Source organism: Pseudonaja textilis, chromosome 1 (assembly GCF_049901715.1).
Source record: "Pseudonaja textilis isolate UNSWEBS1 chromosome 1, rPseTex1.2, whole genome shotgun sequence".
NCBI classification, from domain to species: domain Eukaryota; kingdom Metazoa; phylum Chordata; class Lepidosauria; order Squamata; family Elapidae; genus Pseudonaja; species Pseudonaja textilis.
Window position 1 is genome coordinate 270,763,517 of NC_141990.1, and position 12,503 is coordinate 270,776,019.

At 39.2% G+C, this 12,503-nt stretch overlaps 1 protein-coding gene across 4 annotated transcripts in view; it reads right to left on the reverse strand.

The window, feature by feature from the left end:
- MAPKBP1 (mitogen-activated protein kinase binding protein 1) overlaps positions 1–12,497 on the reverse strand; it is a 135,219-nt gene extending 122,722 nt beyond the window's left edge. For 3 of the 4 annotated variants that reach the window (XM_026709745.2, XM_087921787.1, XM_087921786.1), the window contains exons 1-2: positions 11,828–12,495; positions 10,420–10,738 (exon numbers count right to left, since the gene is read on the reverse strand). In XM_026709745.2, coding sequence (XP_026565530.1) covers positions 10,420–10,536 — 117 coding nt within the window. In that variant the 5' untranslated portion in view covers positions 10,537–10,738; positions 11,828–12,495. Of the gene's footprint in view, positions 1–10,419; positions 10,739–11,827 lie in introns of all 4 variants that reach the window. The other variant, XM_087921788.1, reaches the window with a different exon arrangement.
- Between the last annotated feature and the right edge of the window lie 6 nt (positions 12,498–12,503).

The window sequence follows — 12,503 nt, forward strand, 5'->3', positions numbered from 1 at the left end:
AAACTAAGGATCTTAGTGTCTTTCTCCATGTATAAGCTAGAATTAAAAATATCAGTTTGTTCTTGCTTTCTGAATTCTGATTAATACAAGGATCAAAAACCAGGTTTGGACAATCAGATCCAATTTAGTTAGATGCAATTATGGAAGGAGCTAACAGTAATGAAAAAGGCTGTATGCACCAGCACGCTAGTCATTTAAACCAGCCAGAATATTCTAAAAACCTGGCTTATAATTGATGGCAAATACAGCTACTTTATTCTGTAACAGATTCTACTCACAAGGAGTTTGGGTATGAATCTTCAACTTGACATTTTTTTGTAGCTGCAAAATGGCATAAACATCAAGAGTACTTTACAGTATGCTTCCAATCAATATATTTTTAAGATACTGGGTGGAAAAGTTTCCAATCAGAGAGTTGTCCACCTGCTAACTTGCATTTTGTTCTAAATCTAGCCAGATGTTTCTTACCAATGTAGTAAGAAGAGGGATATTCATGACATGCAATGAAAGAGTAGGTAAACTACATTATTATATTCTAAAGATATCAAAAAGGTAAACCAAGACAGGAGAATAGGAAGTAGATGTTGTTCTTCATTAAGAGCAAGGTGAATCCAACTATATACTACTCAAACTACTCTTCTGTTATCTTTCACTGGCCAAAAGAAACAATCTCAAATGGGCTAATTTACAGAAGATGTCCAAAATCTGGAATCTATGAAATCTCTCATGGAATTGAAATTTGGCAAAATTTATATTTTATACAAAAAAAAATATCATAAAACAGTTTGAGATATAACACAAAATGTCATAAAACATTTCCTGTGTTGATGTTTTACTATTCCACACAATTCAACATGGACTACTTTCAAGGCAGTTATATCTCTGAATGTATCCCTAATTTTCCAGTGAAGGCATTGAAAAAAACATTAAAAGTTCTTGTTGATGGCATTGGGGAATCTAGCAAGGAATACCTCTGAAAGGATGATCCAATTGGTCACAGGTTGTCTATAATTTCTGTCGAGCAAGTACTTAAACTGGCTGTGTTTGTTTCTGTCTGAAGTAATGCAGTATCAATTGTTGAGAAATAAACCTCATGATTTATATGTATATAATATATCCATATTTAAGAGGCCCTTTGGATCCATTATATGCAATTCTCCAAAAAAAATCAAAATTTGCTTAGAGCAGTGTGTATCAACCTTGACAATGTTAAGATGTGTGGACTTCAACTCCCAGAATTCCCCAGCTTGCTTTGTTGGCTAGGGAATTCTGGAAGTTGAAATCCCCCCATGTTAAAGTTCCCAAGGTTGTGAAATATTGCCTTAGGACTTACAGTTTTTTTGAAAACTGCAACAAATGCCAGCTGCAAACATCTGCTTAAAATATTTAACATACAAACAGTAACATATTTGAACATCCACGCCCATCCCTAAACATAAGAGAATAAATTACTTGGCTACATATTTTTTTTCAAAACTATAGTTCAGTGGTAGGATTCAATTTTTTTTACTACTGGTTCTCTGGGCGTGGCTTGCTGGGTGTGGCAGGGGGAGGATACTGTAAAATCTCCAGTCAGAGGCGGTATTTGTCAGTTCTCCAAACTACTCAAAATTTCCATTACCAGTTCTCCACAACCTGCTGAATACCACCTCTGCTATAGTTCCAGCATGTTGGATTGTTTCTATCATTGTCTGTATACATTATAACGATGTCCAGGTTTGCTTTCCATGCTTATCGGAAAAGTAAAAGTTTAAAATTTTCATTCTGATATATTTATTGGTCACTGATGCGTGGGGTGTAGACCAGAGAAGGTTATAGAAAAATTGGAAATCATCATGCCTTGATAATTGCCTATACTTTATGCTAGAAAAGCAGAGAAAAGTTGTTATTTGGATGAGATACTGTCAGAGAGTCAACATGCTATCCAGAATTCTTTTATGCCATAAACAATGCAAAGTTATGCACAGATTATGTAGGTCTGAGATGTGGAAGAGATTCACAATTGTAATAAGTCATAACTTAGTCACTCATGCTCTCAGGAACTGGCTGATAGATGAGCTGGAACCACATATTCATTCAAAACCATTCCAACATGATTTTGCGCAAGTCTAAGTTCCCACATGTGTCATCCCTCTTGTGGAAGCTGCATCAGTTGCTGAATTGTTTCTAGGTGTTGATTATCACCATTAAAGTCTTGGGTGACTTATGACCAGGTTATTTGAAGAACCTTTTTTTCCCCCAGTTACATCTACCCAAGCACCAGATCATGGAGGGAGGGTATGTTATGAGCCTCCGCCCCTCCATTAAGGAGGTACATTTACTGGACCAAGAAGAAGGGCCTTTTTCTATGCTCTCAATGGAACATTATCCCTACAGAGATAAGAATGACTTCTACCTTGACATTCTTTCAAAAGACCCTAAGACATGGCTTTGTCCGCAGATCTTAGGATCCAAAGCTGATACGAAGCCCATCAAATGTTTTGTCTGAATGTGGCCATAAGGGAAGTGGGAGTATATTGAATTTTGTATTTGAGATCTTATTTTTGTCACCTGGAGTCACCATGAGTTAGGCAACCATATTAATATCCTTAATAAATGAATTAAAATATTGCCCTATGCCATAAATTACAACCTTCAAAGGTCAAAATCAAACAACCCAGATTATTGCTTAGTCAATGTGTGAATACATACACGCATATGTGCATATCTTCATACAAAAGGTATGACTTTAATAGGAGATGATCATTTGAGCAAAGGCAGTTCCTAAGTTATAGAAGTCTCTAGGAATTTAAGTTTTGTGTAATTTTGAAAATAAAAAGGGAGTAATTACCAAGTAGCTGCATTTAGCTACTTACTGTAGGATCCAAAAAACCTTTACTTGCACTAAATAATAATTTCAGAGAACCAATGATTATTTGCACACGTAGCTTGCACATCGCGAGCCTGTCCAAAGAAAAGGTTAGCAAATGCATATCCTACAGCCTCTTGCCAGCTTTGAAACCCAAAGATAGAATAAGTACTTATAATGTTTACATGAATCCATCTTCCCACAGTTGTTTTGGATTGGGTGGCAAGATTTGCTAGCCTGTTTTACATAACAAAATTGAAAGCCAGATTGGTGTAGTGATTAAGATGCTGAACTGGAGACCATCAGTTCTGGTCCTCTCTTAAATATGAAAACCAGCTGAGTGACATTGGGCCAGTCATTCTCTCAGCCAGCCCACCTTACAGGGTTCTTCGTTCATTCAAGACCACAATACTTTAGACCAGAATGCTACACCTAGAACACCCCAAACTAATTTTACTTTAGGGAAATTGCCCCCATAATAATGTGATCTGACCGGCGTACTTCAGAGGAGAAGCAGAATGTTCTGGAGTTCTTCAGAATGTTCTACTCCTGAATTCCTGAATCTTGTATAGCCTTGCTTTTAAGTAAATCAGAATAAGTGAAACAAAACAAGATGGATCCTTAAACATTGTTAAATTTCTGCCATGTTTGCAAGTAAATATTCAGAGCTAATATGTTTTAACTCATGATTATTATACTGAAAATTATTCACCATTTTACCCTCTTTTTAATATGTTGTAGCTCTTCCAAAGGCTTTCCTAAAACTCTTTGAACTTAATCCATCCGCTTTATCTGACTTTTCCCCTTCTGTTCTTCCCTCATCCTTGCCACATATGTTCCATCCAGTCATACTGCAGCAAAAATATCAGTTAGCAATTTCTGTAATCCAACTTTAGTTGATATTCGAATATTTCCCCTCAAATAAGCATTGATTTGGAGCACAGACTAATATCCTTCACCTTTTGTAGCATCAGATTACTTTTTCCACAAAAGAGAAATAAGTGATCCCAGGATGCTATTTATCTATAAGAGGTCGATTTATATGTAAATTCTTTAACAGTATATACAGCATTTAAGTTTTGTTTAAAAAAACTATTCTTGTCGGCCTGCAGAAGGGTAATTTGATGCTTTTCTAAGCAAAGCAATTTCTTCAATAGTGAAGACAACAGGAAGCACTTATAAACTTATCTCCCAACCAGACTGCTTTTTGGCCAGCATTGGTGGAAGGGGGAGCTATGGCTTTAAAGCTTGAAATAGAGCCTTGTACATTAATACAGTAGTTGCTCTCATTAATACAAGGTGTTGCTCTCTCTTTTCACCTCTAACCGTAGCCCTGCTCATAATACTTATTGCAAGAAAGTCTGGGAGTTAGAATAATGGACTTAGGTATGTAGAAACGCAAGTGCTAGCTAAGCCATAAACTCAGCCTTCCATTGTTGTTGGGCAAAAATATGATCAATGGCATGATTTTCAGCTTCTTAAAAGACTGATAGGGTGCACAGTACAGTTAGTCCTTGACTTACAACAGTTCATTTAGTGACCATTCGAAGTTACAATGGCACTGAAAAAAGTGACTTATGACCATTTCTCACAGTTACAACCTTTGCAGCATCCCCACAGTCACATGATCAAAATTCAGCTGCTTGGCAACTGGTTCATACTTAGGACCATTGCTGTGTCCCAGCGTCAATGTGATCCCCTCTTGTGACCTTCTGACAAGCAAAGTCAATGGGGAAACCAGATTCACTTAACAACCAGGTTGCTAACTTATCAACTGCGGTGATTCACTTAAACATTTGTGGCAAGAAATGCTGTAAAATGAGGCAAAACTCATTAAACAAATTCTTGCTTAACATAAATTTTGGGCTCAATTGCAATTGTAAGTTGAGGACTGCTACCTATACACACTGCTTCTCAGACTTTAAAAGTGGAAGCTATAAAACATCCACAATGAAAAGCAGTTTTCCAAAAACTAAGAATGATCACAAACAGAAGATGCATGTATCCTTTACAAAGTCCCATTTTTTTCAAAAGAAAAAAAAGGACCACCCTTGGCCTACAGTTTAATTCCAAGATTCCAGGATTTGTTTCATTAATCCTTTCCAGGTACATGCATATGTACATCTATATTTATATGTAGAAATTCAGTTACAATCACCAGCAAAGATCGCATTTGAGGCATATATACTCTCCAACACATTACGCACAGATCTGGCTCTTTCCAGAAGTCTATGATTCTGGGAAAGGTGGAAGGAAAAAGAGGAAGAGAAAGACCAGTTGCAAATTGGATGAATTTAATTATAGTGGCCATGGAAAATCTAAAGGACCTTGTTGAGAAGAGATCATCCTGGAAAAAAAATCTATGTGTTTGCTAAGCATCAACCTTACGGGACATAATCAATCAACCAATGAAGCTAGCAAAGAAGAATTTAGTCCAGAGAGTGTATGACACTGAGCTTACAAGAAATGGAAACAAAACAGCATTTTAATGCTGCACCCAAATCATTTGACCATTTCTACTCTAACATTATTAATACCCGCACTATTTTTTAAAAAAAATCACAGAAAGGACACAGCAAGGGAGTATAAATTACAGCTATCCTGTCATCAGCCTACAATCCTTCAAACAAAATTCACTGGAAGGATAACCTAAGTATAGTGAAAGAACCTGAATATAATTACAATGAGTTCTATGTCTGGAGTTCTGAAATTTCTAATACTGGCATATTATTTTCTGTGCCTGGTGGCAAAATTAGAACTAACACTTCTAATTGCTGTGTGAATGTTTTGTTAATTATTCCACATAGCCCTTAACAAAATGCATGCCCTTAATGAGTGATCCCTGTCTCTCTTACATCCATTTCTTCTTTCACAATTTACTCAATATCACTGTGTTAACATAACAATTAACTGTTTGACACCACCTTCATATGAAAGTTGCCCCACTGGTGGCAACTTTCAAATGATGTTCCTGTAGTCTGTTTACACTTTGATCTCCCACCCCTACTCCCTCACACCACCAACTTTACCTGTTAGTGACATCCGTTGAAAATTGTTCCCTTTGAAATTCAAAGGGAATTTAAATTCTATGATGTTAGCGTATTTGTACTGCTCTGATCAACTTTTTATATCCGATTATTAGATACAGTTTATTGATGGATAATTAAAATGAAATATAACATTTTATTGAAATGTTGTGTAAAACGTTATACATATAATACATTGATACTTATATCAAAAAAAATCCTCTTGTAGAAAATTTGATATTATTCCATATTTTATTCCAATTTTTCTTTCTCTCCATTCTATTAAGTAAAAACAACTTTCACAACTCCCACCAATTGTATCCAAAGGACCTTGGCTACTTAAGATCGGTGTAACCTTGAAGTTCTTGCTGTGAGTTCTTTGTTGCAATTGTGACTCAATATAATCTCCTTGGTACTCTCTGAGTTTAGTTGTTTCCTTGAAGACGTTTTATTACCCAAAGTAAGGAAACAATCAAGCTCCAGGGCACCAAGGATCCCTCATTTCAACCTGGAGCTACAAATATTCTCCTTTATTGGTATCAATATAACCTACTAGCTTTGAAAACAAATTATAATTTGGATCCTTTCCAGTTATTGGTGAGTTTGCCACCACATTCTTAGGATAGTTGGAAAGATATGAAGCTCTGGTATCTGATGGTTCTGTGACAGTGACACTCCCGGTTTCCTTCAGGAAAACAGGTACTTTTATTCATTTATTCAGTCAAAGACTCTGTAATGTGCATAATCTTAAGCACAGGAGGAAGAACTGTTACCAAGACAATGGGGAAATAAAAGAAATCTGAATCTGGGGCAGAACTATATTGCAAGCAAGTACCTCAGAGATTAAGATCCTGCCTATTCTCATGAAGATAAAGGGAGAAGGAAGATGTACTTCAGGCATGGAAGATTCTGTTATTGTAGCCTTATAATAAAAGGAGCATTAGCATTTATGATTTTGGTTTCCTACTCCTAATACTTTGACATCCTATAGTACTTCTTTACTAAGATGGTAAGGCAGGCCCTTGTTGCACTTTTAGGTATTTGCAAGCTTTACATTTATGAGTGAGCTGCTGTAAATATAAATTGCCTTAAGAGTTCTTAAGAAAGTTACCCATGGCTATCACATTTTGAACTCAAAGGCAATCTATACATGGAAATATCAACAAGGTTGCTGGATGGAGTGACAAAATATGCCAGGATTTTTTTTCTTTTTTATTCTGGTTGATAACTATGATGTGTCTGAGAAATAAAACACTGTGAATGTAAAGTTTACCACATCTATGAAAAAATGAAAAATATGGAATTTCACTTAGTTGAATGACAGACTTTTGCCACCTGCGTAATTGTTTTTTTACACCAATACGTTTACCCGCAGTATAAAATGTATTTCTTTAGCCGGGGGGGTGGGGGAATTGCACAATTTTGGAATGCCCCCTCCATATAAAATTTTTAAAATACTGTAATTCAGAGGAGGGAAAAGCCATATGGACTAGGCGCATGATAACACTTATCTTTCAACTGAAAAGAAATAGTCAAAAAAATTCTACCAGTTCCCTCAAGTCTGTGTCCTGACCTCTCCATGGACACTTATCTCATCCAGCTGTAATTATAGATCAGATTACAAACAGGCCTAGAAGGAGAACTGGAGATACAATGAGGACTTCAGGCCCAATAAAACATCTTGAAATACAGAAAGGGCTTTAGAAGCACATTCTGTTTCTTGACTTTGTGGAGAAGGAACCATGGTTTACACTTAGAGAGTCTTTGCTTTAAAACAGTGTTTTAAAAGCTGTACCTATCAAAGCTGCCAATTTTTCCAAAGAACCATGCTTGCTAGGAGCTATCAAAGCTGAAATCTTACACATCTGGTAAGCACCAGGCTGGGAAGGACCATGCTACAGCTTGAAATGCTCTGAGACTTCAGAAAATTTGCTTTCCAAACCGCTGACGTACTTTCAGGAGGTTGACTTACTCTGATCAAAAGCAGCTTTTCAGACATTTTCAACTAGCCTGAAAGGGTTTATTTCAATTAACACCCATTTCTTGCAGTTTAATCATACAGGAGTCACTGTAGTCATTGAACAATCCAGTTTAAGCTAGGTTCAGAAGCGCAATCCTAGTTCATTTCGCTTCTTAGGATTACAGGACAGTACTGTTGAAGGCAGCCAGCTGGCCTCAGCATTACACTTTATCTTCCTTCTCTGAGTCCCTCAGGCCTGCCAACAGGTTTCTCAAAAAAATCTTTAGACAAAAAAAAGGACCACATTGACTGGGAAGTTTGCCACTGCAGACCGAGCCATTAATTAGAAAGCAGCTCAGCCCATTTTCTAAACAAGCCCCAGCACTTGGACACCAAGAAAGAATACACACAGAGAAAATGCTGTTACCAAGCCCAAGCCAGAATAACTTGAAATCAATCAAATCTGGAAGTATTTTTCGAGCCACATCTTCTCTAAAACCAAAGCGGTATATTGGCAGGACTTCCTTTTTTTTCCTGATAAAGACACAATCATTCAATTCACATCCTGAACAAAAATGTACTCACATATGACAACCTGAGGAAAAAAAATGTGATTTAAAAGAAGCTATGTTTCCCCCATAAGGGTTATAAAATAAATATTGCATCTTGAATGGGATAAATTATATTCTTAGTGTGTAGAAACCAGCTATATTTATTTGAACCATCCTGTTGCCATACATTTGTATTTTATAAGTTATGTGAGGAGCAGAATTAAGGTGGAAAAAGCTGTTAACAGCACTTGAAGGTATAATAATAATGTATAAGGCATACATAGTGTATGTTTCTAAATTTGTTTCTCATTGCCAATACTATACAAATAGTTTTCCTACACCCTTCAATATGGGGACACTGTGATGGTTCTAAGTGCAAGGACTGGTTTACATGTTACTTTTTTCAGTACCATTGTAACTTCAAATCGTTACTAAATGAATGGTCATAAGTTGGGAACTACCTGTATTTTAGTATTTTATGGTAAGACAACCTTTAATAAGTCATGTTTACCTGTCGGTAGCAGGTATTATTAGAAAGGGCCAAGTGATCAATAGCTAGGGAAGGAAGGAATGCGTTGATTTCCTCAAGGACCCCAATCCCATAATATAGCTCTGTCTACCTCTTATACCACTCATTTACAAAGCAGGCTATATGAGATGGATGCTGATTTAACTATCATATGTTGGAGATTATTTCCCCAATGAATATTTATAATATACTCCTACACAGTTTTAAATTCCACCATGTCTTAATCATTACAAAATTACAAAAGCAGCTCCAATCTTCTGGAGTAAATCCTCTCACCTAGTGAGGTTTCTCCACATTTCTTCATAGACTCAAATTCGGCTAGTATCACATGCTTTAAGCAAACGCTCAAGTGATTACTTATAATTATGTGCAATTATATTTAATTTTTGGATGCAAAAATGAATGTATTTGCTATTTTTTCTGCAAAGGCATGTGCTTAGGCAATGGCTGAGCTCTTGGGTAAGTAGGCCTCCAAGACTCATATTTTAATGGTTACTCAAAGTATGGTCAAGCTGAGTCCTCCCTTATATTGAGTACACAAATTAAATATTATCTCCTAAAAGAAAACAAAATAATTGTTGTCTCTCTCCATAGGTGTTCTCAGACCAATAAGAAAAAGTCACAGAATGGGGCGGGGGAGGGGTATTAGGCAAAAGTCCATTATTTGAAAAATGCCAAATAAAGAAGGAAGTCACACAACTCCCAATAGCAGTATTTCAAGGAAGTATTGCCAGAATGTTTAGTTCCTTTTAAGCCTGAGCTAAAATGAAGCTGTCGTGTGCCAAGTAATAAACAGCATTAGGCTGTCTATCAGACACCTGTTGCTCCTCAGAAGCAATCCCAAAAGCACAAGATATACAAATTAAAATTTTGCTCAAGCAGACACAAATTAAAATTTTGCTAAGCAGACACTTAGTACTCATTTCTGCATGGAAAAAGCACAAAACTTTTGATGGCTCTTATAGGAATCCATACTATGTCTGTTGCTTGGTTTTAATGGTTTTGTTACTGTTTTATGGTTTGCAGCCCAGAATCCATTAGGAACAGGACAACTTGAAATTGCTGGAAAAAAAATCAAATAACTCCCCCTTTTCAATGCGGTCACATTCTTGAACGTCCCCTTGCTTGCTTCAACTTCTTCTAATCCAGGGATGTCAAACTCACATCGTCATGGCGGTGTCACGTGACTTATCAGGACTTCCCCCCCTCCCTTTGCTAAACCGGGCATGGCATGGCCAGCGCATGACGCATCTGGTCCATGGGCCGAGAGTTTGGCAACCCTGTTCTAGCCCAACATCCCCTCCAGTATTAGCTGGCTTTAGAAAGCCAACCTTTAGGTACCTTCAAAGCAGCAATCAAGACTTTCCCATCTGTATTATACACCCACTTCAGAAAGCAGGTATGACAACTTCTGCTATCATCTTCACCACCACCAAATGCAACACAATGCAACCATCATGTGAAGAATGCTAACAAAAGAGACAAGGCCCAGTTGCCAAACTTGCCTTAGTGCTGATATTTTCCCGCTTGGTCCCTGGTTTGCTTCTTCTCAATTTGATAGAGGGAGACCGAAGTAAATTTTTTATTCTGCTCGTTATTGTAGAGCCTTCAACCGACATCATAGTCTTAAGTGGGGAGAAAACACAGTCCCCTCTCAAATGCCTTCCACAAAGAAGTTCTGGAGGGCTGGATTTCACATCACTTTCAGGAGACTCCACACTTTCTTTCTTTCACTTCATCATAGGGCTTCCACTCCAGGACACATCACTCTGCAATATGGCTACACAGTTCTTCTTAGTTCAAAAGACCAAGATCAATATGGACCTTTGAGAAACGAAAGGGTGGGGGGGGGAGAGAGAGAACAAGGTGAACCAATTATACAATCTTACAAGCATCTTTTTCAGAATTCATGTAAAGTCACCACCATTCCCACAGTGCCTACAGAGTTTCCAAAACGTGGCTGTTTTAAAAATGGGTGTGTGCATGTGACTGTAATACAAAGATCAAAATTTGAAGACAGCCCACTGCTCCTAACAATTGTATGGACAAGTTCAGACACCGAACCACAAACCCATCAACCACATATCACCAAAACATGCGGTCCAAATCCAGTTTAATCTAATCTTAATCTGTACCTCAAAGCCAGGCAAATCTAGAAAACGGAATTCCTTAATTCCCGATGTCGTTAATTATAGATGTTTCTAAACGTAGCTTAATAGTCAAACCAGAATACTTGGCAGGAGAATCCTTATTTTAAAGATGAGCGCGTTGCAAATTTCCGAGGAAATTCCTCCGTACCTACTCTGCGTGGAGTTTAACAACACTCAGTTACGTTGTTGCAAATGCTTCAGGATTACCCTTTTAAGAAACAGAAATCAGACACCTAATCCAAGTAAACCAATACCGTTGGCAATTCGATCAACTCTTGGGTTTTGAGCTCAGCTTTTAATACAGTGGGCATTTGTTAAGCCTAAAGGCGATTTCACTGCTGCAAACACTTCACTTACGCATTAAAAAGAGAATCACGGACAGCCAAGAATATCAGAGCTTCAAAAAAAAACCCACCACCAAAAAAAAAACCCAAACAAACAAACAACCCACCCTTCAATGATTGTGAAGTCAATTAAAGGAACCGGACAGAGATTGCCGAACAGAAGTTTGCGTAAAACCCGCTTTCCCCTCCGCGAAGGCGAGGAATGCACAAAGGGAGGTCGAATATAATAACACTAATGCAGAAGCCCTTCCAGCTTTTTCAGGCCAACAATAGGATGGCGGGGATGGAGAAATCCGCCAGTAATTCAGTCAGACCCGTTTTCTGCCTGAAAAACCACGAAACGCAGCTTCTCGCCTTAAAAGAAGCCTCTTCGGGGAAGGGGGAGATAAAAAGAGGGGCGGGCGGTCAACCTTTGTTACCTTGGAAAGCAGGCACCGGCGCTCCGTAGAGGAAGGGTGGGGGGGAGGAGGGAAAAAAAGCAAGCCCGCTCCCCCAGTTTCTCGTCCATGCAGCCGGGTTTCGTCCTTTCGCGAGTCACGGTCGCCTTCAGAAAAGCCCCCTTGCCTTCCCGGCTCTCCCGCCCTGCCGCCTTTCTTCTCCAGCCGGCTCGGCACGGCTTGGCTTTGCGGGCTTCCCAAAAGGGGGAAGGCGGGGGCCACCAGGAGCCCTCCAGCTGCAAGGGGAAGCTGGGGAGCTTCCCACTAAGCTGGGGGATAAGCGAAGGAGGCGAGGGGAGGACAGAATGAAGGGCTGCCTTCCCTCGCTTTTCGAGGCTGCTGGCTCGCTCTCAGCCGGTCCGCCTCGCTCCTCACGCCCGCTGACAGCAACGGCTTTGGCGAAGTCGGCGGATCACCCGTGCCGGGAAGGCTGCCAGAGCGATCCCCGCCTCCCCGCCGAGCCTGGGCTCCAGCCCCGGGATCGTCCCTCTCCTTGGACTCCTCCTCCTCCTCCTCCTCCTTTTTCGCTCAGCTGTTTCTTCTCGGCGACCCCTCTGTCGCCTGCCTCCCCTGGTGAGTATTCCCCCTCTGGGGCTCGCCTGGCTCTTGACAGCGCCGGCCCCGCCAGCCAGCCAGCCAACCAGCCGGATTCCGCGGA